The sequence below is a fragment of the Propithecus coquereli genome, unplaced genomic scaffold, assembly GCF_000956105.1.
Source record: "Propithecus coquereli isolate 6110/MARCELLA unplaced genomic scaffold, Pcoq_1.0 Scaffold150, whole genome shotgun sequence".
In the NCBI taxonomy this organism is placed as follows: Eukaryota; Metazoa; Chordata; class Mammalia; order Primates; family Indriidae; genus Propithecus; species Propithecus coquereli.
Genome location: NW_012139414.1, coordinates 6869388 through 6894749, shown reverse-complemented (window position 1 = coordinate 6894749; position 25362 = coordinate 6869388). Strand labels below are relative to the sequence as shown.

Below are 25362 nucleotides of genomic sequence, written 5' to 3'. Positions count from 1 at the left end.
GTGTGTGTGTGTGTGTGTGTGTGTGTGTGTGTGTGTGTGTGTGTGTGTGAGAGAGAGAGAGAGAGAGAGAGAGAGAGAGAAGGAATTGGCTCATGAGATTGTGGGGCTGGCAAGTCTGAAATTGATAGGGCCGTTGGGCAGATATGAGTTGATGTTGCAGTCTGGACTCCAAATTCTGCAGGGTAGCATGCTGGAGACACAGGAAGGGTTTCTATGTTGTAGTCTTGAGGAGAATTCCTCCTTTCTCAGGAAACCTCAGTCTTTGTTCTTAAGCCCTTTAGCTGTTGGATGACGTTGTCCTCCTGCTCTCCTGAATTACCAAGGGTAATATGTTGTACTTTAAATCTGTTGATTTAAATGTTTATCACATCTAAAAAATATCTTCACTGCAGTATCTAAACTGGTGTTTGATCAAACAACTGGATACCATGGCCAAGTTGACACATAAAATTAACAATCATACTTGCTTTCTGAGGATTCAGGTACATATTTTTGGTCTTGGTATATTCTGGTTGCTGTCTGCTTCCCAGTGTATACCTTTACTCTAGCTAAACTAGCAGTTCCTACTGTTTCACATATGTGCCCCTACTTTTGCACGCCCTTGTCTTTGGTCATAGTGTATCTGCAGCTTAGAATCCTCCATGTGTACAAATCTTATCTGTCCTTCTGAGGTCTGGATCACAGACCCGTATACACACAATTTTCTTTGCACCCTGTACACCAGCTCTCCTGAACTACTTCCTGTCACGTAATTATGATGTGTCTGTCTTGCCTTTGTGCTTTTGTGCACAAGTTTCCATGGCTTAGAATATCCCTCTCTCCCATTTTCTAGAAAGCTTTTGCAACTTTCTCAGGTAGACTGTGTGCTCCCTTTCATTATGTTCCCATTGTCCCTTTGCATATTCCTACTGAGGCATTGATCATACTGTATTGTCATTGTTTACATATCTGTCTGTCCAAAAGACTGATTTCCAAGAGTAGAGGTCACGGCACTGCTGTCCTTTTCAAAGTTTATCCTCAGTCACGCCTAAGTATCTGGTCCGCAGCACTTAGATTAATTGTGGGATGAATAAACTGAATCTCTGTTAAAGATTTGGAAGTTGTATTTTATATTTCTTCTGTAATTTCTCTTTATACTAGGATTTGGAGATAGTGACTGCTTGGAGATGAAGCAAATCTGAATACCACAGATCAGCTTTGTGTTGTACTTCAAACATGCTTGGCCATATTAAATATTTGCTTAACTCACTGATAGATATACTTTTATTTATTTTTCCATTCTGTGCCAGGTACATAGCTTCAGAATTGTTACATTTAAGGAAAGCTGTTTCTGATTATAAATGTTAATTTATTTTTGTTCAATGTATTTTTGTTTGTATATATTGTGTTTCAAGCATATCAAAACATCCAAGAAAACTTCAACTTCTTTCTAGCTAAAATGCATAGCGATAATTGGTGATCATTTGTAAACAATCTTAATGTGATGATAAAATAACTTTCCTTTTCCTACTAGATGTTGATCATCTTTCTGAAGTAGAATCTCCATGAGCTGAACATTTTCTGAAAATCATTTTGAGCAAAATATCTGTTTAATAACGAGATAACCACATCAAGATGGTTGGAAAACTGAAGCAGAATTTACTATTGGCATGTCTGGTGATTAGTTCTGTGACTGTGTTTTACTTGGGCCAGCATGCCATGGAATGCCATCACCGGATGGAGGAACGTAACCGACTAGTCAGATTGGAGAGCCCAAAGACCACTGTGAGAACTGGCCTAGACGTCAAAGCCAACAAAACCTTTGCCTATCACAAAGATATGCCTTTAATATTTATTGGAGGTGTACCTCGGAGTGGAACCACACTCATGAGGGCCATGTTAGATGCACATCCTGATATCCGCTGTGGAGAGGAAACCAGGGTCATTCCCCGAATCCTGGCCCTGAAGCAGATTTGGTCACGGTCAAGTAAAGAGAAGATCCGCTTGGATGAGGCTGGTGTCACTGATGAAGTGCTGGATTCTGCCATGCAAGCCTTCTTACTAGAAATCATTGCTAAACATGGGGAGCCAGCCCCTTATTTATGTAATAAAGATCCTTTTGCCCTGAAATCCTTAACTTACCTTGCTGGGTTATTCCCCAATGCCAAATTTCTCCTGATGGTCCGAGATGGTCGGGCATCAGTACATTCGATGATTTCTCGAAAAGTTACTATAGCTGGATTTGATCTGAACAGCTATAGGGACTGTTTGATCAAGTGGAATCGTGCCATAGAGACCATGTATAACCAATGTATGGAGGTTGGTTATAAAAAATGCATGTTGGTTCACTATGAACAACTTGTTTTACATCCTGAGCGGTGGATGAGAACACTCTTAAAGTTCCTCCATATTCCATGGAATCACTCAGTATTGCACCATGAAGAGATGATTGGGAAAGCTGGGGGAGTGTCTCTGTCAAAGTGAGTAGAAGTCATGTTTTTTATTTTGACCCTGTGTTCAGCGAATAACGATATATATATGTGTGTTTTATGTATATATGTATGTATATGTATGCGTGTGTGTGAATATATATATGTAGAAACTGAAGATCTTTTCTGGAACAGATATAGTTTCATTGGTGAATTCTCTGCCAGTTCATTAAAGACCCTTTCACTCATTTAGTTCATTTGTTCTTTTATATATTGTGGTTGTCTTTGTTTCATGGATGCAAACCCAATTTACAGGTAATGAAAGGCCTTTTTCATTGACTTCAGACCTTAACATCTAGTTTTAGTGGCTTCTGATGTCTAATTTCTAGGTATTTTTGTTAATAAGGATAGCTGGCTTTTGTATGGATTAAGGTTAATACCAGGAAGTTCATCCATTGGGTTGGTGAGCACATAGTGAATTACAAGCATTTTGAAATTTTTAGTGATAGAGAAAAATAAAAGCATTATCTAACCTAATCCCTTCATTTTACAGATAAGACTGAGTCACAGAAAGATTAAAATGCTTTGCTCAAATTTAGATGGCAAGGCCAGAATTAGAATCCATGCCTTGGTCTAAATGGGCTAGTGCTTTTTTCCATGGCATTTTACTACATGTAGTGCTTCTTTCGTCATCTGATGGATACATTGTCTCTTGTTTTTCAGAAAAGGCTAGAGAATCTCCAGAATTTGGAAGCCTCACCCATACGAGAAGTTTCTTAGATTCTAACATTTCTAAAACAATGATTTTGGAATTTTGCTTCCTTTCTCACAACTAAGGTGCCCTAACTTGATCTGATAACCTGACTTGATAACATATATTGTAATGAGGATATAAAAGTAGAAACCACTGTTAAATTCAAGTAGTGTCTTCTCATGAAGAAAAGTTGGCTATAATTAAATTTTATTTTTATTTTTGTCTATTTCCATTTATCAAAGTAATATATAATCCCTGCAAAAAAGAAAAAGCAGTGTATTTCCCTTGTGTTTCCTGCTTTTTCTACCAAGAAATATCTCCTTGATTTTTTTCAATGTATAGAATTTGAATAGTAAATATTGATTCTTCATGTAGATAATCTCAAAGGAATAGCTGCTTGCCTATACCTACCTACCTTACAGTTATTGATTACTTATAAGTTATTAGGGTGTCATCACTATAATGGCTCTAAGTTATTTTTGTTGATTCAAAGAAAACTAAAGCTGTAGCTACTCTTACCGCAGTTTATTGTTTTTTCCAGATAATAGATTATAACTGATTTTTAGTCACCTGTATTCCTAGGTAACTATTTTACTCTTTGTGTTTATATGTTGGCCCGAGACCTGTAGTCTCTCCAAGTAGGGATTAAAAAGATATGCCACAGGCTGGGCGCAGTGGCTCATGCCTATAATCCTAGCACTCTGGGAGGCCGAGGCAGGCGGATTGTTTGAGCTCAGGAGTTTGAGACCGGCCTGAGCAAGAGCGAGACCCCGTCTCTACTAAAAATAGAAAGAAATTAGCTGGGCAACTAAAAATACATAGAAAAAATTAGCCGGGCATGGTGGCACATGCCTGTAGTCCTAGCCACCTGGGAGGCTGAGGCAGGAGGATTGCTTGAGCCCAGGAGTTTGAGGTTGCCGTGAGCTAGGCTGATGCCACGGTACTCACTCTAGCCAGGGCAACAGAGTGAGATGCTGTCTCAAAAATAAAAAAAAGATATGCCACAGTTGAATTTTGGTGCCAATCAAGAAGAGATCATTTTGCATATATACTTACTATGTTTAAGGTAAACAAGACTGAGGAAATTATTAATTAATGAATTTTAGGAGGCTAAGAGACCTTACTTAGCATTCCAGTATATGGAATGGATGCCCAGTAAGGCTGTATGCTTTGTCAAGAATTACACATCAGAACCACAGGTAGAACCTACTAGTGTCTATCCCAGATTTTTGCATTTGGGTTTTTTCCAGTTTTGGGGCTGTTATGAATAAAATTGCTAAGAACATTCATGTATATTAATTACTTTTGGTGGACATAAGCATTCATTCATTTCTTTTGGGTATATACCAATGAGTAGAATTGCTAGATAATAGGAGATATATATATATATACACACATACATATATATGTATATATGTATATGTGTGTGTGTGTCTGTGTGTATATATATATATATGTATTTTAACAGATACTTTCTACAGTTTTCCAGAGTTTCTATATTATTCATGTAAGTTATACTATAAATGAATTTGTTTTAGTTGCCTCACATCTTTGTCAACACTTGGTATTGTCATTTTAATCTATCTGATAGGGTACAATTGTTTTTTAAAACTTAAAAACAAAGTAACATTTGAACCCCTTACTGAAAGAAAGTCTTACCCAGAATTCCAGTATAAAACATAAGAACAGAGCCACTGTAGTTGAAGTGGGTCTAAACTAGGCTATATTTCCTTTTTTTAAGACTAACTCCCTACTTTCAAAAACTGCCAATTGGGGGATAAGGTAGAAACATATACAAAATTATTCCATTAATATCAAGTTATAAATATTCCATGTTCATTACAATAAGGAATTTATAGCCCAAAGTCAATCATCCTCTGCTTTTCCCTTTAAACATTTTATTCTGGGAAAATTGTTTAAAATAAATATTTTAATATTTATTAAATATTAAACATTTTTATTTAATATTAAATATTTTAATATTTATTAAATATTAAACATTTTTATTTAATATTAAATATTTTAATATTTATTTTAGTATTTAATATTACAATGAATATTTAGACAGCCTTGAAGGTTTGATGCTATCACCAGATGGCCTAGGAACATATGTAGAAGTTGTTGAAGATAGGGATATCAGGAAGGCCTTCACAGTTTTGCTTGCCTTATTTTGTTAACTATGAAAGTTAACCTTTCCTTTGCTTAGAAATTTCCAATTATTTTTAGTCAGGGTAGCACTTCTTGCTTCCCTGGTCAGTTCCAGTTACAGAAAAATAGGAGGCTTCTGCTCCTCAAATATTTTGAGCAGGAAATAGAAGTAAAGTTTGAGGCTATTTACATTGCCCTCTTCTCACAGATTGTGGAATTTTAGTCATCTCCATCAGAGAATTTGTGGGAAGTTACTAGAGTATACATAATTGTTTCTACTATTAAACTCATTACTCATACTATAAAATTACCTGGAAGAAATAGAAATCAGGTTAGCTAGGTCAAAAGAGCAAAGCCAGAAGAGCAGAATAATGTGAGTAACGCTTAAACGGAAGGTCAGGAATCACAAGTACAAGTCAGTGAATAGTTGTTATCTATACTTAGAGCAGGAAAAGGACATAGCAACTATTAATATTAAGCACAAATAAGTTAGAATGAAAAATATAATAGCAGTGGTAAGCATAAGAGAACAAATAAGAACGTGAAAGCTGACACGCTACAGCTTCTAATAAGTAAAGCAAAGAAAAAACTAGAAATTAGATCTAGAGCAAAGAAAGATTAAACAGCAAAGATAATGCAAAGAGGTTTTTTAACTGGAGATAGTTTTAAGGAAGTAGAAAGAATAGTAATTTATTAAATTTAGAATATTAAATTTTAATTTCCAAAATGGAATTTAGTTTTGTTAAAGAAAAAATTATTCAATGATACTTGGTATGGCAGTCTTTATTCAGGACCACCATGATAGACATGGCGCTGTTGCAATGGGGTTTTGCAGTTGGGGGGAGAGATTGGGCTTACCTCTGAATATAGTATGGGCAAGTGGGGTTTATCGCCAAGGAGCAGTGTGGGGGTGGGTGGATGGAAAATTACTAAGAGGAATCATCAGGGGTAAGGGGGATTCTGGCTAAGTTGACCAAATAGGATTCTTGCTGCAGACAGGCTAGGGTGATCAGACATCACCTGGGGGAAGGTGGAGGATGAGGAATCTTACCAGATATTGAAGGTGATCCTTATCAGATATTAAAGGTGATAAGATATTGAGGGTAGGGGGTTCTTGCTGAACTGACTTGGCAGGCTTCTTTGCTAAAACAGGATTTTATAAAGGAGTACACTGATGGGCCCGGAGGAGGTTCAGGAGCCTGACTAAAGTTTGGCCATGCAAAGAATCTTTGTCAGTTTGGAAATTAAAATTCTTATAATATCTTACAAGATTAACAGAAAAACAATTAGCCACTTGAAAATTTTCTGAAATTTAAGGATAACAAGAATATTATGAGCAAGTTAAGAGAATGACAGACTATTCACAAAATTATAAGCACTTTAATAGCATTCAAATTAGAATTACCTGAGCTCTACCTGCTCACATGGAAATATTCTAGAAGAATTTTATACATATTACATATTTTTTTTTCCATGAAGTTATCAGTGAACAAGTCTGGGAACTTGTGATTACTTCTCCTTTGTGAAGGCATTAAACCAATCTTTATAAATCTTGCTAACTACTGCCCAAGAAGAATGCTTTTGGAATTGTGGCTTATTTTATAAGCCAAATTGAAGAGATAAGTGGCTGAGACCCCTTAGCAGGAGAAGAGGAATTGAATAAACAAGGGATACCATTGACAGAGCAAAACAGGCTGTGAAAGGAAAATGGAGAGCTGAGGAAACATTGCATTTCAAAGCATACCAGTGAAGACTGAGAAGCAGCAGCAGAAGATGAATTAATAAAGCAATGTTTGTACTTTTCTTGGAGAATATGGCAATTAGGTAGCAAAAAGTAGAAGTTGGATGTTAGATCATTTATTAATTTGGATTAGGTTTCTCTAATAATAGAGATCCAAAATAACAAAGATTTCAAAATAACGGCTGTTAAGTAAAAGAAGGCAGACCAGTTTGTCAGTTTGTGGTCATCCAGCATCTAGGCTAATCCAGCTTTTGGCTCCATCATCCCGGTGGTCCAAGTTGGAGCTCTAGTCATTTCATCTACGTTCTAAGCAGCAAGGTGGGGGTGGGGTGTTTGTAAAAGAAGGCGCATTTAGTATTTTTTGAGAATTTTTCCTAGAATTTTCCAGGTAGCACATCTTGCTTTCCCTTGCCATAACTTCATCTTATGGCCATATATAACTATAAGAAAGGCTTGTAGTCTTTTTTTTTTAATTTTATTTTTAGAAATGTGGTGTTGCTGTGTTGCCCAAGCTGGAGTGCAGTGGCTATTCACAGGTGCAATTATAGCGTACTGCAGCCTCAAACTCTTGGGCTCTAGTGATCCTCCCACCTCAGCCTCCTGAGTAGCTGGGGCTCTATGCATGCACCACTGTGCCCAGCTAGGGAAATATATTCCTTATTCCAGGTGACCATGTGCCCAACTGAGAGCAGGGATTTCTTTTACTAAGAGAAATAGATTAGATATTGGGATAGGCAGATAGCAGTCTCTGCTGCATTATTGAGCACTTACTATGTGCCAGGTACTATGTTAGCCCCTGGAGATAAAAGGTCTTTTCCCTAAAGGAACATACGATCTAATAGGAGATACAGATTTATATACAGTACAATGTTAAGAACTATGGAAAACCAAGGAGAGGTACCTAATCCAGTTTGGGGTGTTCAGAAAGGCCTTCTTGGGCAATGTCATACCAAGTTGAGACCTAAAGCAGGGTTCCCTCAACCTTGGTATGACATTTTGGGCCAGATAATTCTTTGTTGTGGAGGCCGTTGTATACATTATGGGTTGTTTAGCAGCATCCCTAGATTCTACCCACTAGATGCCAGTAGCAACCCCCTACCCCATCATGAACTGTGACAACCAAAAGTGTCTTCATCTTATAGCATAATGTTTAGAGACAAAAAAAAGTAAATAAATTTTGAAAAATTTTATATGTTTTCAGACATTTCCCAGTGTCCCCTGGGGGATGAAATAATCCCCCATACCCCACCCATTTGAGAGCCATTGACCTAAAAGATAATAGTTCAGCAGACAAAGGGAAGAGCATTTGGTTTTGACTTAAAATATTGTGCTCCTTGGGTGTCCCAAGGTTAATAGGCTATAATTCTTCCTTGACTGTCCAGAATGTGTTTCCTTTTCCTTAGCCAAATGAGCCACCCAAGAGATATTACTCTGGGTAACAGCCAGTCCCTAACTCTGGTCTGCAGTGTCCAAAGGGAAGAGGTAAGAGAGAACTTCTGTGGCCTGACTCCTGGCCCAACCTAGGGGCTCAAAAGGACTTAAGGAACAATTACACCCTGTTATGCCTGACTTAATGGACCCTGCCCTCCTCACTGTGTAGTGAAAATCACTTTAACTTAGTCTCACCTGGCCCTAGAACATGGTATTTTTTTCTCACAAGCTAATATAATTTTTTAAAAATAAGTAAAACCAAACCAGGAAATAATCATTGGGAAGTTACAATATGAACAGATTAACAAAGATGAGAAGCAGTGTGGTATTTATGGGAAATACAGGCAGTTTGATATTGCTAGAGAGTTCATTTCCAGGCAGGAAATAGTGGGAAATAAGGCTTAAGAGAGTTCGTGGGGGCCAGGCTTTGGAGGGCCTTACATTTTATGCTAAACATCTTAAATTTTATCTTATAGACCAATTGCTTTCAAACTTCTGTTATTAGTGAGGCACTCTTTTTTCAAATGAAACCTCATAAGGAAGCTTGATATATAAAGTACTTGGAAGTAGAGTGGCTCTGGTTGAGGGAACATTTAATTTTGGTTGAACTTAACAAAGAAAACAGAAGTGAAACTTACAGAATTGCAAAACTTCGAATTTACTTTTTTTTTTTTTTTTTTTGAGACAGAGTCTCACTCTTTTGCCTGGGCTAGAGTGAGTGCCATGGCGTCAGCCTAGCTCACAGCAACCTCACACTTCTGGACTCAAGCAATCCTTCTGCCTCAGCCTCCTGAGTAGCTGGGACTACAGGCATGTGCCACCATGCCCGGCTAATTTTTTCTATATATTTTTAGTTGGCCGATTAATTTATTTTCTATTTTTAGTAAAGACAGGGTCTCGCTCTTGCTCAGGCTGGTTTCGAACTCCTGAGCTCAAACAATCCTCCCGCCTCGGCCTCCCAGAGTGCTAGGATTACAGGCGTGAGCCACCGCGCTCGGCCTCAAATTTGCTTTTAAAAAATTGATTATAATGTCTTGTTAAATTTATAAAAATGATAAAAAATTGTAAGAGATTGAGATCATAATGGTTTCTAAAAACACTTAGTTTTAATAGGCATGAGTTTGACCTTTTAGGGTATGTCTCAGTCTGTTTGGGCTGCTGTAACAAAATACTACCAACTAGATAGCTTATAAACACAGAAATTGATTTCTCACAGTTCTGGAGGCTGAAAAGTCCAAGATCAGGCACTGGCTGATTCAATGTCTGGTGGGGGCCTGCTTTCTGGTTCATAGATGGCACCTTCTTGTGTCCTCACATGCTGATAGGGGCAAGGGATCTGTCTCAGGTCTCTTTTATAAAGGTACCTCCCAAAGGTCCCCCTTTTAATACCATCACATTGGTGATTAGGTTCTAACATAAGAAACTGGGGGTGGGGGGACACAAACATTCAGTCCGTAGCAAGGTATAAAACTTAGAAGATGCCTCTGTTGTTTTTTCCCATACGTACATACCTGTGATGAAGCGTAATTTATAAATTAGGCCCAGTAAGAGATTAACGGCAATAACTAATAGTAAACAGAATATGCCAGCATCACTGCTCTTGAGCTTTAGAGCCATTATTAAGAAAAATAAGAGTTACTTGAACAGAAGCACTGTGATACCGCAACACTCGATCTGATAACCAAGGCAGCTACTAAGTGACTAATGGGCAGGTAGTGTACATAGAGTGGACAAGCTGGACAAAGGGATGATTCCTCCCCAGGCTGGAGAGAATGAGACTGCACGAGATTTCATCACACTACTCAGAATGACATGTATTTTAAAACTTATAAGTTGTCTATTTCTGGAATTTTCCATTTAATATTTCCAGACCACGGTTGACTGCAGGGAACTGAAACCACAGAAAGCAAAACCACAGATCAGGGGCTACTGTAATAGTATCCATTAGGGATGATAACAGTACCTACTCCATAGGGTTGTTGTGAGGACTAAGTTAGAATGACTGTAAAGCCACTAGTCACATACCTGGTATGTAGTAAATATTGGAAAATTTTACCTATTATCTTTATTTACTATTAGGATGGTAATTGTACCCATTGGAGATGATGGTGGTAGTATCTACTTAATAGCGTTGTTGTGAGGATTAAATTTAAATTATTATAAAGCCTTTAGAATAGTATTTGGCATATAGTAAGTGTTCCAAACTGGTATTATTAGTAGCATATTATTATTTTTATTATTAAATGCTTATGCCCTGACCCCCTAGTGTTAAACACCATACCAGGTGCATCGTAGGCTTTTGTTAATGTTATCACACAGTCTCCTGTAAGCCTGTTTGGGACAGAGATATTCTTTTTTTATTTTTTATAAAGATGGGGGTTCACTTTGTTGCCTAGGCTGGATTGCATTGGTACACTCACTGCAGCCTTGAACTCCTTCCTGGGCTCGAGCTACCCTCCTGTCTGAGCTCCTGAGTAGCTGGGACTACAGGCACACATTACCACACTCAGCTCAGAGATAGTCTTAAACTCATGAAATGTTTGTCTCCTTAATGAAACAAAGTGAGCTCCTGATTCGAACAGCTCTACTAGGGAAATTGAAATGGCAGGTTGGGAATTTTAGCATTATGGTAGCAATATTTGAAATTACTTAGTGATCTGTGATCTTTCATTGTCATGTTTTTCTTCTTTTTTTGTTGTTGTTAAGTTTGCCTGTTAGTGAACTTTATATAAATGGGATCATAGTCTATGGTCTCTTCTGTTAGTTTTTTCTCCTTAACATTATCTTTTAAGATTTATCTGTGTTGAGGTATATAAGCTATCATCAATTTTTTTTTTTTAAGAGATGAGATCTTGCTCTGTTGCCTAGGCTAGAGTGCAGTGGCATGATCATAGCTCATTGTAGTCTTTTTCTTTTTTTTTTGAGACAGAGTCTCACTGTGTTGCCCAGGCTAGAGTGCAGTGGCATGATCATAGCTCATTGTAGTCTTTTTCTTTTTTTTTTGAGACAGAGTCTCACTGTGTTGCCCAGGCTAGAGTGCCGTGGCGTCAGCCTAGCTCACAGCAACCTCAAACTCCTGGGCTCAAGCGTTTAGCTGTCCAATTAATTTCTTTCTGTTTTTAGTAGAGACGGGGCCTCGCTCTTGCTCAGGCTGGTTTCGAACTCCTGAGCTCAAACAATCCGCCCGCCTTGGCCTCCCAGAGAGCTAGGATTACAGGCGTGAGCCACCGCACCCGGCCCTCATTGTAGTCTTGAACTCTTGGCCTCAAGCAATCCTCCTGCCTCAGCCTCCTGAGTAGCTAGGACTACAAATGCCAACATGCCCAGTTAATTTTTTTGTAAAGACGGGATCTCACTATGTTGCCCAGGCTGGTCTCGAACTCCTGGCTTCAAGCGTTCCTCCCCTCTCAGCCTCCCAGAGTCCTCGGATTACAGGCATGAGTCACTGTACCCAGTCTCTGAAGGCTTTTATCTTACCTGAACTCATCACGTGTGGGCACCACAGTGTTGCTGTGTTCCTAAAACATTTGTAAATTCATGTGCTAGCTTGCTTTGCTTTCTAGTATATCAGTTTTGTTCAGTAACAGTCATTTAATGGATTAGTGCCTACCTTTAAATTTTGGGCAGCTGATGGATATATGTTATCTCCTATTTCTTTATCTTATTCTGGATTCAGAGGCATAGAATACCTAGATTCTTTAGCTAGAATAATCTTTGTGTGGCTGACATTTTGTTTTATCATTTTCATATATTTTTAAAAAGACAGTTAATACATCTATTTTTCCCTGAAATATAAGTTGTCAGATTGGGTTAAAATCTTGGCTTTACCACTTACTAATTGTGGGACCTTGAATCAGATATTTAACTTCTGTATGCCTAAATTTTTTTTTACCTCTAAAGTGTTGATAATAAAGGTACTTAGCTCATAGGCTTGTTATGACGTTTAAATGAATTAATAATATATAAAAAGCTTAGGATTGTGTGTGGCACATAAATACCATAGAAGTGTGTTATTTTTACTACAACTACTGGGACTCCCTATACATGCAAGGAGGAGGACCACATTTCTTCCCTAGATGTCATGTGGATATATGTGGACAAAGATTAGGTAAGTGTTTGTGGTTTTGTGCTGCTCTCTGAGTCCTCTTTGGCCTCTGCAATGATAGTGTCCCTGTCCACCTGGTCACTGCTTGTCTTGCTAAGTGCTGCTGCATTCTGTGGTCAGTGCGTCTCTTCTCTCTAGCTCAGCCATGGCCTACTGGTTCTCCCTGCTTCACTGGCCCCACCTTGGCTCATGTTGACCCTGTGGAGTTTGGCTGTCACAATCTTTAAGCCCTGGACCTGGGCAGTCAGACTTACTACACAGCGCTAAGCTACCACATCTCTTTGCCTCCCCTGGGGCAAACCCCTGTCCCTCAGTAATTTTGCTAGCAGAACCCTCAGCCCCCTTTCTCGTCTTGCATGGGACATATAGAAAATTCTGCATGCTTTTTATGCCATGTGGGAGCCAGAGGACTCTGGATAACTTAATTCATCACCTTGATAATGCTGATGACGCAGCCTCCACCTTCTTGTCAAGGGGCACCCTGTACAGCAGTCTCCCTCCCAGAACCCTAACTGGGCAATTGATCAACCTGTTTAACATGTCTTTTTCCCCTCTGGAACTTTATCCTGGAGAGAGGGCAACAGGACAGACATGTGTCACTGCTGTTCTTTTCTCCTCCCAAAAATACACCGGAAGCCTATCCAGCACAGGCTTTCCATTTCCTCTGCCACTTTCCTTAGGGCATAATGGCGGGTGTGATATTGGGAAAGAGTAACCTGCTTGCTTTGATAAGAAAACACATGTTGGGGGAAAAAATAAACAAAAGAAAAAACACAAGTTCAGAGATATTTTTAAAATTTTATCTTGGTTAAATAGGTTAAAGGGAAAAAGAATATTTTGAGAGTTGCCAATTTAAATAGGGATCAGGGAAGGTTTCTCTGAGGAGATAACATCAGAACAGTTTCAAGGCTTTTTTCTAGTATTGACAAAAGTCATTACTAGGATCAAGATTGCTTGTGCACAGAGGCATAAGGCAGGCTCCCTTATGCCCTCTTCTTCCTATATTGCAATTAGTAATTCTGTTTTTCTATAATGGTAACTCTTTCCTTTTCTGATTGCCCAGTTTTCTGCGCTAGTCTGTAACACATTTATGCTACGTATCAGTATACAGTCCTAGTATGTAGAGGCTGAAAACAACTGAAGGCAGTTTTTCTCCAAGAAAGCTACCAGTATCAAAATCATCTGGGACACTTATTAAAATTGCAGCTTCTGGACCCTACTCCAGTTTCGTAATTATTAACAATTTCATTTAGGATCTGATTCTGTTGCATTTATCACATTATTCGCAGGCAAACACTTTGTCATAATGATCTCTTTAGCCACACAGCATAATAAATCCTAAGTAAATGTTTGACAAATTGATTTACTGTAGAGATTGGAGAGAGGTGTTTTCAAGTGGTTTAAAAAGTTTTGATGTTTTGGGGTGACATCAGCAAAAATAGCACAGTAAAGAAATGTAAAATTTTGCCCTTCCAGGAGAGCAGCAGAGAAATTGGCAAAAACTGTCAGAATCCACTTTTCCAGAACTCTAGAGACTAACCAAAGGCTTGAAACAACTTGGGGAATGCTTATTGACATAAAAAGAAGAAAAGATTTAATCAATAAGAACAGTGAGCTTTGTGGCATTTTAACTTCCCCTAGCCCCATTCCACGTATAAGCTGGGGCCAAAATATAACAGCCTGCATTCCCAGTGCCAGGGAGAGCAGAACAGACCTCATTTTTAAAGAATTGTAATTATTTGTTTTGCCTTATTTGGTGGCTCCGTGGGAGACTTGTTCAAAAGTCTTGCCTTGGCTGTGCACAGTAACTCATACCTGTAATCCTAATATGTTGGGGGGCTAAGGCAGGAGGATTGCTTGAGGCCAGGAGTTCAAGACCAGCATGAGCAACATAGCAAGACCCTGGATCTATAAAAACTAGAAAACATTTATAAACAAATTATTGAGTCATTGCTTCCTGAGTCAATAGATAACAATTGGTACAAACAATAGAATAACTAAAAAGCCTGGGAGCAAAGACTAGGAATGAGATGTCCAACGGCTTTGAAAATCTTTGAATATTTCTGAGAATGTAAAAGGCCATGTGCTTGGGCACGACTCTATGTATGCCCAAAGAAGACCTCTGGCTGATCTTGAGGCTCTGTGGAAGCAGGAAGTGAAGGCTAAGGCCGAGTTATAAACTAACTGGCTGAGTATTGGAGGTATATTCCAAACCCACACAGAGCCCTTCTGCAAATATTGGGAGATTGTTTGGTTCCAGGCATCTAAAGTAATCTAATTATTAGCTGACCTCTAAGCTAACAGAAGTTCGGTGGCTACACACAACAAATAATACAGACTTTATAGAATTAGTTTTGAAGAGACTCTAAACAAACAACTACTATGATAGGCAGCAACAACAAACTCTGGGGAGGAGAGAGAATCTGATTCCCAGAGTTACCACATTATATAATAACATTTAAAATGTCCAGTTTTCATCAAAAAATTACGAGACATGAAACAAAACAAGAAAAAAAATCATCAGTAGAAATTTTCCCTGAGGAAGCCCAGACATTGGACTTCCTAGGCAAATATTTTAAATCAGCTATTTAAAATAGCTCTTCAAAGGGCTAAAGGAAACCATATCTAAAGAACTAATAGGAAGTATGAGAACAATGTCTCACCAAATAGAGGATATAAGTAAAGAGATAGAAATTATAAACTGAACCAGATAGAAATTCTGGAGTTGAAAAGTATAGTAACAAAAATGAAAAATTCACTGACTGAGGCCCAGTAGGAGATTTGAGCAGGACGAAGAAAGAAATTAGCAAATTTGAAGATAGGTCACGACTTTATTCAATCTGAGAAACAGGAAAAAAAATAATTAAGAAAATTGAACAGAGCCTAAGAGACCTACGGGACACCATCAGATATACCAACATATACATGATGGGAATCTCAGAGAGGAGAGATAGAAAAGGGAAGAATAATATTTGAAGAACTAACGGCTAAAACCCCAAGTTTGATTTTAAAAAACCTGTATCCGCACATCCAAGAAGTTCCTTAAACTCCAAGTAGGATAAAAACAAAGGGATCCGCACCTAGACACTTAATAACTGAACTATTGAAAGCCAAAGACAAAGAATCTTTCAAGAAGCAAGAGAAAAGCACCTCATCACATACAAAGGATCCTTGGTAAGATTAACAGCTGACTTCTCATCAGAAACCATGGAGTCCAGAAGCAGTGGGATGATAATTCACATTGCTGAAAGGAAAAATTCAACCAAAACTTCCATATTGGGCAAAACTCTTCTTCAAAAATACAAGAATATTTATAGTGACACTATTCATAATAATAGCTGAAAGCTGGAAATGGATCCAAATGGTGCCTGTCAATGGAAATGTATAAAATAGAATATGGTATATTCATGCAATGAGATGTTACTCAGCAATAAAAAGAAACAAACCATTGATAACATGCAACATGGTTGAATCTCAGAAATAATACTGAGTGTAAAAAGCCAGATGCAAACAAGGATGTATTGTAGGTTTCTATTTATTCAAATTTCAAAAAATGGGTAAAAACCAATCTTTATGTAGATTGTAGTTGGAATAGTGGTTATCTTAGGAGTACTGACTGGGAGGTGACACAGAGGAGACTGTTGGGATGCTGGAAATGTTCTCTGTCTTCATCTGGGTGGTGATTACATGGGTATATACATAAAATTTTGAGTTACACACTTCAGAAAATGTTGCTGTTCTTTAAATTCAGTGTGTACTCCATATTATGAAAGAGAATTTTTAAGATTTTTTAAAAAATCTCGATTGCTCTGCCAATGCTGTTCAAATCAGTAATATATACTGCTATAAAATTCAATCGTCATGGAAGGAAATTCAACTACAGTTTCATTATTTGTAACTGCTAAAAGCCTTAATTAAGGTATAAGCATGTTAAACGATTCCCCTTTGAGATGAAAACATAAAACTCAGGTCTAATGATGAGTCTGTTGATTACTCTATTGCATTTTAGCCAGTATTTAAATATTTGGTCACGTATGTTATTCTCGAAGTCCAGAAGGGGCTTAGGGTAATTATTAGCAACATTTAACCAAATTGGTTCTGTAATTTCATGCTGGATGACCAAAGCAGGATGAGTTAGTAAGGGAACTACTGAGAAATGAAATGCCAGTGTTTTTGCCATCAATTGTAGGCCATAAAAAAGAAATCAGATTTGTTCTTGCAAAGAATGCAGGGCTGGCCAAACACCAAGATGTTGCTGCACAGAGAAAATAAAACAACCAGAGACCAAACCACAGCAGAGCTGCTTTCATTACAAAAGTGAAGAATAAAGACTAAGACACCTCCAGGACATAGGGGAGAAAAAGGGTAAACAAGGGAGGTTTTATTTTTTTCTTGACCTTGTGCTCACTATTAATCTAAACCTAAAAATACTGGTTTAATCTGAAGAATTAGAAACAGACTTCTCCAGTTTATTCATTTACTCAATAAATATTTGTTGAGCTCCTATTATGTGCCTAGAACCATTCTTGGCACTTGAAATACAGCAGCAAACAAAACAAAAATTCTTGCCCCTATGAAAGATTTATTGGGGGTGTGTGGCAGAAATACATATACATATTATGGCTACTTTTAAAGCTATGCTATAGTTTAGCCTTCAACTATACATGTTTGTGGAACCTCCAGTTTAATGCTGCTATTGATGCCCTTGTTATGTTTTTCAATGAGCCCTCCTCAGTACTTTAATAATAAAATCTCCTTACCTATGAATCAAGGTTGATTTGCCTTCATCAGTGGCAAAGAATAGAATAAGAAATAGATCCAATTTTAAGGGCTTTTAGGACAGTGGAATGATATCTTAGAGAAAAGAGTCAGGGTATTGGGTCCTAAAGTCAATGCAGATAAAAGCTGAAATTAATAAATTAGAAAAAGATAGAAAGGATAAATAAAAACCAAAATTGGTTGTTTGAGATGATTAGTAAAAAGGTAAACCTTTTGCAGTATTGATGAAGGTAAAAGAGCGAATATACACTGTAATGGATGAGAAAGGAGATAGAAATTTAAAAGAATTATGAGGCTACTACGTGAGAGTACATTTGCAATAAATTTGAAAGTCTAGAGACAATAGCTGATTTTTCAGGATAGATGGAGAACTTTAGATTGATTAGCATCAAAGAGATTAAAAGGTGAGTAAGAAATACCATTTAAGGCTGGGCACCATGGCTCATATCTGTAATCCTAGCACTCTGGGAGTCTGAGGCTGGAGGATTGCTTGAGCTCAAGAGTTCAAGACCAGCCTGAGCAAGAGTGAGACCCTGTCTCTACTAAAAATAGAAAAAAAATTAGCCGGGCAACTAAAAATAGAAAAAATTAGCTGGGCGTGGTGGCGCATACCTGTAGTCCCAGCTACTCAGGAGGCTGAGACAGGAGGATCGCTTGAGCCCAGGAGTTTGAGGTTGCTGTGAGCTAGGCTGATGCCACAGCACTCTAGCCCGGGCAACAGAGTCAGACTCTATCTCAAAAAAAAAGGAAATGCCATTTAAAAAGGAATACATGATTCACAACTGAATTATTTCCAACCATTAGACAACAGATGAGTCCAGTGCCACTTAAACTATTTTATTTTATTTTATTTATTTATTTTTTTTTTTGAGACAGAGTCTCACTGTGTTGCCCGGGCTAGAGTGAGTGCCATGGCGTCATCCTAGCTCACAGCAACCTCAAACTCCTGGGCTCAAGTGATCCTCCTGCTTCAGCCTCCTGAGTAGCTGGGATTATAGGCATGCGCCACTATGCCCGGCTGATTTTTTCTGTATATTTTTAGTTGTCCGATTAATTTCTTTCTAATTTTAGTAGAGACGGGATCTCGCTCTTGCTCAGGCTGGTTTCGAACTCCTGAGCTCAAACAATCCGCCCGCCTCGGCCTCCCAGAGAGCTAGGATTATAGGCGTGAGCCACCACGCCCGGCCCACTTAAACTATTTTAGGTCACAGTAAAAGATAGAAAATTCCCCACTCATTTCATGAAACCATGATTTAATGACAGAACCCAATAGAAATTACATAAAAGAAAGTTTCCCTTATGTGTGGTTGTCATTCTTTTGGTGATTTTAGCAGGCATTGATCTTCAGTGCCTAGATCCATCAATTTGTTGGATCTTGCAAAATTTTGATATTGTAATTCTGATTTCTTTTCTATATCTTAGTTGGAAAATTTTTATAAAGAGACACATACGTATGTAGAAATTTTCTTATACATATAGATGCCAAAACCATAAAATACTAGTAAACAGAATTCAGCAATGTACCAAAGATTGATAAGCTATTATGACCAAATAGTTTATGTCTCAACAGTGAGGTTCACTATTAGAAAAATCTGTCAATCAACATAATTTTCTACATCAATAAATTAGAGAAACCCTTACAATAGTGTTGATAAGTCTCCTGGTAAAATTCATTTGTCATTCATAAGAAAAACCCTTAAGAAGGAAAAACTACTTAAATACAATAAATACTATTTATTTGTTCACTCATCATGTTTTACTGAGTACCCTATGTGTCAGATAATGTTCTAGGTGCTGGGTTACAACAGTTTTAAAAACAGACAAAACACTGGGAGCCATCCCATAGGAAAAAAAAAAAGACAAGTTAAATGTCTAGTTTGTCAGATGGCAATAAGTGCTTTGAAATAAGAAATAAAGCAGAGAATAGGGAGAGGGAGTTGCCAAGAGCTGGGGTGTGGAATTGTCAGGGAAGGACTGGTTGGTAAGGTGATATTTGAGGAGAGAACTGTAGGAGAGCAAGTAAACAAAAATTCTTTCCCTCGTGGATCCTACATTCTTGTGGGGGGAGACAAAAAACATACTAAAAAAGAAAAATATATAGTATATTAGAAGGTTATAATGGAAAAAACAAAAAGCAGAAGAAAATAAAGGGGACCAGGCCCCAGAGGATTTTCAGGGTTATAATATTAAATAGAGTAATCAGTAGTCTCATTGAGAAGGGGATATCTGAGCACAGTCTTGAAGGAGGTGAGTCTTGAAGGAGGTTAGCCATGTATATATCTGAGAAACAGAGTTCCAGACAGAAAATTGTCTGTGAAGTTGCTAACAAGTTACCATGCCTGGCCCTGCTCAAGGAACTGCAGAGACATCAGGGGGACTGGAACTCAGTGACCGAGGGAGTGTGAGGAGGTCAGATTATGTTAAGTAGGGCCTTGTAGACCATTGTAAGGTCTATTTAAAAATTAGCTTTAGCTTAATGAATTTTAATAAGGTAAACACTCTTGAAACTATCACTCATGTCAAGAAATGGAACTGTGTCAGTCCAGAAGCTTTTTCATATACCCTATCCCAAACTAAATCCTCTCCCTTCCTCCCAAACTATTCACTATGTAGGCACCTTTAGAAATCACTTCTTCCATTTCATTATAGTTTTATTACCCAAATGTGCATCCCTAGACACTGTAGGTTAGTTTTGCCCGTTAAAATAATTTGACATGTCTTTTAAGTTTCCTTTAATCTACAGTTTTCCAAATGCTCCATTCCTTTCTTTGTGATACACTTAATTTTTTGAAGAACCCAGGCCATTTAGCCTGTGAAGTTACTCAAAATCTGAATTTTGCTGATTGCAAAATGTTGCATTGGAACTGCTGATTGTCCAGCATGTTCTCCTCATAAAAATTGGCATCTGAATCCAGAGGCTTAATCACACTCAAGGTCTGATTTGGCAAAGCTATCCATTATGTGTGGTTGTAATTCTTTTGGTGATGTTAGCAGCCATTGATCCTCAGTGCCTAGATTCATCAATTTGTTGGATCTTACAAAATTTCGATATTGTTATTCTGATTTCTTTTCCATATCTTAGCTGGAAAAATTTTACAAAGAAACTCATCCCTGTGCCTATTAATATTTTTGGTTGCCTAGGGTTATAATTTTTCATATAGGAAAAGCATGATAAATACTTGATTCTTTTTGTTTTTTTTTTCTTTTTTGCCAAGATAATGGTTTGGTTCCTTATTACCTTTCTAAGAGACAAACTTTATAGGTTTCTATCTGTTGCAATTAATATTTTTATTGAGTTCAAATTTTCCCTTCTCTGGTCACTAGATGTTTCTTCAAATTGGCTCCTGAGTACTTTTACCGTGACCTCAGTTGCGTCTGATAGCTTTCTTGCTATCTGGTGTGACAAGATATTACAGGCTCAGCTCATATCAGGAGTCAGTCATTTCTTCAAGATGTTCTAGTTTGTTTTAGTGGGAATGTTTTTTGAAGACCATTATATGGCCAGAAGGAATACTTATTGCTTCGGGGGTAGTCAATATCTATGAGCCTCTTTCAATGGACATAGCTGGGGGTGGGGGGAGAGAATGAATATAATAAAATATTTCATGAGTTCATACTGATGCTTTCAGTTCAAAAGCAGGACTAGCCAGGCACAGGGGCATACATCTGTACTCCCAGATACTTGGGAGACTGAGGCAGGAGGATCCCTTGAGCCCAGGAGTTTGAGGCCAGCCTGGGCAACATAGAAAGACCCCATCTCAAAAAACAGAAACAAATGACAACAAAAAACAGGACTGTAGAGTTCTATATTTAATCTACATCAGCTTTCTTCACACTGAGAATCGTTGTTCTGAAGGACACAGGGGATGATAGGATTAGCCTGTCATATAATTATTCATTTGCTTTATCCCATATTATACTGTCACTACTGTTAAGATGAATGAGAACAGTTTTAAAAGGGTATCACATTGTCAGAATATACTTACATACTATGTTACTTTTAACTCATTTAATTTTATTTCTATGGATAACTGTTTACTTACTATCATCCCCGTTTATTTTGCTTGTCTGAAGCTCATTTTCTAGTACAGGGGTTGGCAAACTATGGTCTGCCACCTATTTTTGTATGACCTGTGAGCTAAGAGTGGTTTTTACAAATTTTTATATTTTTAAAATGTTTTGTTGTATACATTTAAGGTGTATAGGGTTAGGGTTAGTCTTGATATCTTGCTATATATATAGTGAAATGACTACTAGTCAAGAAAATTAACATATCTATCATTTCACATAGTTGCCTCTATTTTTGTGGTAAGAGTACTTAAAATCTACTCTAGCAAATTTTCAGTATACAATATATTATTAACTATAATCTTCACTGTACATTATATTTCTATACTTATTTTATTCCTCGTAAGTGCAAGTTTGTACCCTTTGACCTACGTCTCCCCAGTTCCTTCCCATTCCTGCCCCTACTCTCTGCTTCGGTGAATTTGACTTTTTATTTTTTTCTTTATTTTTGAGATAGAGTCTCACTTTGTCTTCCAGTCTAGAGTACAGTGGCGTCATCATAGCTCACTACAACCTCAAACTCCTGGACTCAAGCGATCCTCCTGCCTCAGCCTCCTGAGTAGCTGGGAGTAGCTGAGATTACAGGCATGTGCCACCATTCCTGGCTAAATTTTCTTTTTTTTGTAGAGATGGGGTCTGATTCTTGCTGAGGCTGGTCTCGAACTCCTGAGCTCAAGCGATCCTCCCACCTCAGCCTCCCAGAGTGCTGGGATTACAGACGTGAGCCACTGCACCTGGCTGAGTTTGACTTTTTTAGATTCCACATATTAATGAGATCATGAAGTATTTTTCTTTCTGTGTCTAGCTTATTTCACTTAGCATAATGGCCTCCGGATTCATTCATATTGTTGGAAATGGCAGTGTCTCCTTTTTTAAGGCTGAATGATATTCCATTGTATTTATATGCTGCTGTTTATCCATTCATCTCTACATTTTTAGAAATTTTTTAAGGTTTATAAAAATTTTAAAAAGAATATGCAACAGATTCTATAAATTACAGAGCCTAAAATATTTTCTATCTAGTCTTTTACAGAAAAGATTTGCTGTTATATACTCTAGTAGATTCTTCAGAAAGTATCCATGGGAACAGTATTCCCTGCGTTTGTAATTTTGATAACAGCTGCTCTGTGCCCTTTATACTTAAGTCATTTTTGCTGGATATAAAATTCTTGGCCCATTTCTCTTCCATATTTTTGTTAAATTGATTGCTCTATTCTTTCTGGGAAAAAGTATTGATCTACAAGAAAAATTACAGGCCAATATTTCTGGTGAACATACATGCAAAAATCCGTAACAAAATATTAGTAAACGTAGTTCAATAGCGCTTTAAACAGGTCATTCAGTATAATCAAATAGGATTTATCTCTAGGATATAAGGATGGTTCAGAACATGCAAATCAATAAATTTGAAACACCACATTAACTTAATGAAAGACAAAAACCATATGATCATTTTACTAGATGCAGAAAAAACATCTGACAAAATTCGACATCCTTTCATAATAAAAATTCTCAACAAATTTAGGTGTAGAAGGAAGGTACCTCAACACAATAAAGGCTGCATATCACAAGCCCATATCTAACATCATACTCAATGGTGAAAAATTAAAAGCTTTCTTCTAAGATCAGGAACAAGACAGGATTCCACTCTCGCCACTTCTATTCAGCATAGCACTGGGCATCCTAGCCCAAGCAGTTAGACAAGAGAAAGAAATAAAAGCTATCCAAGTCAGAAAGGAAGAAGTTAAATTGTCTCTGTTTGCTGATGACATGATCTTATATATAGAAAACCTTAAAGACTCTACCAAAAATTGTTAGAACTACTAAATGAATTCAGCAAAATTTCAGGATATAAAATCAGCATACAAAAATTAGTAGCATTTCTGTACCCTAACAGTGAACTACCCAAAAAAGAAATCAAGGAAACAATCCCATTCATGATAGCTACAAGGAAAAAAAAGGAATAAATTTAACCAATGTGGTGAAAGACCTGGAAAGACTTGTATACTAAAAACTATAAAACATTGATGAAAAAAATTGAAGATGACAAAAATAAATGGGAAGCTATTCCATATTCATAGATTGGAAGAATCAATATTATTGAAATGTCCGTATTACCCAAAGAGATCTGCTAATGCAATCCCTATAAAAATTTCAATGACATTGTCACAGAAATATAAAAACAATCTTAAAATTTCTATGGAACCATCCTGAATAGCAGTCTTGAAAAAGAACAAAGCTGGTGGCATCACTTGACTTCAAAATGTACTACAAAGCTATAGTAATCAAACAGCATGGTACTGGCATAAAAAACAGACACATACATCAGTGGAACAGAATAGAGAGCCCAGAAAGAAACCCACACATTTACGGTCAATTGGTCTTCAACAAGGGTACCAGAAAACAATGGGGAAAGGACCGTTTCCTAAATACATAGTATTGGGAAAACTGGATATACACATGCAGAAGAATGATATTAGACTCATCTTACACCGTGTACAAATACCAACTCAAAGTGGATTAAAAGCTTAAACATAGAACGTGAAACTATAAAACTACTAGAAGAAAACATAGGGGGAAATCTCCATGACATTGATCTGGGCAATGATTTTTTTGGATCTGAGCTCAAAAGCACAGGCAACAAAAGCAAAAATAGTCAAATGGGATTATATCAAACAAAAAAGTTTTGCACAGCAAAGAAAACAATCAACAGAGTGAAGAGACAACCTGTGGAATGGGAGAATATATTTGGAAATCATGTATCTGATAAGGGGTTAATATCCAAAATATGTAAGGAACTCAAATAGTAGCAAGAAAACAAATAACCCAATTTAAAAATGGGCAAAGAACCTGAATAGACATTTCTTAAAAGAAGGCATGCAAATGGCCAATAGGTATATGAAAAAATGCCCAACATCACTAATTATCAGGGAAATACAAATTAAAACCACAATGAGATGTGATGTCATACCTGTCAGAATGGCTATTACCAAAAAGATAAATGTTGGCGAGGATGTGGAAAAAAGGGAACTCTGTACATTGTTGGTGGGAATGTATTAAATATTGTATACTGTGGTGACTATAGTTAATAACAATGTATTGTATACTTGCAAATTGCTTGGAGAGTAGATTTTAAATGTTCTCAAAACAAAAAAGTGGTAAGTATATGAGGTAATGCATATGTTAATTAGCTTGATTGAGTATATACATATTTCAAAACATTGTACACCATAAATATATTCAATTTTTATTTGTCAATTTAAAAAATTAAGTTTTTAAAAAGTATTGATGTTCAAACTGGGCACACTGGCTCACACCTGTAATCCTAGCACTCTGGGAGGCCAAGGCAGGAGGATCACTTGAGGTCAGGCGTTCGAGACTACCCTGAGCAAGAGTGAGACCCCAACTGTACAACAAATAGAAAGAATTAGTTGAGTGTGGTGGTGTGACTCTGTAGTCCCAGCTACTTGGGAGGCTGAGGGAGGAGGATCACTTGAGCCCAGGAATTCAAGGTTGCAGTGAGCTATGATGACGTCACTGCACTCCAGCCAGGGGCAACAGAGCAAGATTCTGGGTCTCGAGAAAAAAAGAATAGTATTGATGTTCAAAAGTCTGATGATTGATTTTCTTTCTCCTATAAGTCATTTGCACATTTTGCCTCAAACTCAAAAAACTCGAAGGTTTTTTTCTTCTTTACAGTACAATAATTTTACTAGAGTATGTCTTGATGTTGGTCACTATAAAGCAGATATTCTCAGGTACACCATGTGCTTTGTTAATATACAGGTGAAAAATTTTTTTGAAGAACATTTTCTAGAATTTTGGTTTTTAGTATTTGCTGTGTTTCATTTTCTTCAAAGACTCCTATTTTTCATATGTTAGATTTTTTTGCCCTATTATCAATATTTGACTTTCTCTTGAATTTTTA

At 37.4% G+C, this 25362-nt stretch overlaps 1 protein-coding gene across 2 annotated transcripts in view; it reads left to right on the top strand.

Annotated features, from left to right (window-relative positions):
- The window catches only part of TPST1 (tyrosylprotein sulfotransferase 1), a 139418-nt gene that overhangs the window by 31034 nt on the left and 83022 nt on the right, over positions 1-25362 (top strand). For both annotated transcript variants that reach the window (XM_012640384.1, XM_012640385.1), the window contains exon 2: positions 1514-2459. In XM_012640384.1, the coding sequence (XP_012495838.1) occupies positions 1615-2459 (845 nt within the window). In that variant the 5' untranslated portion in view covers positions 1514-1614. The remainder of the gene's footprint in view (positions 1-1513; positions 2460-25362) is intronic.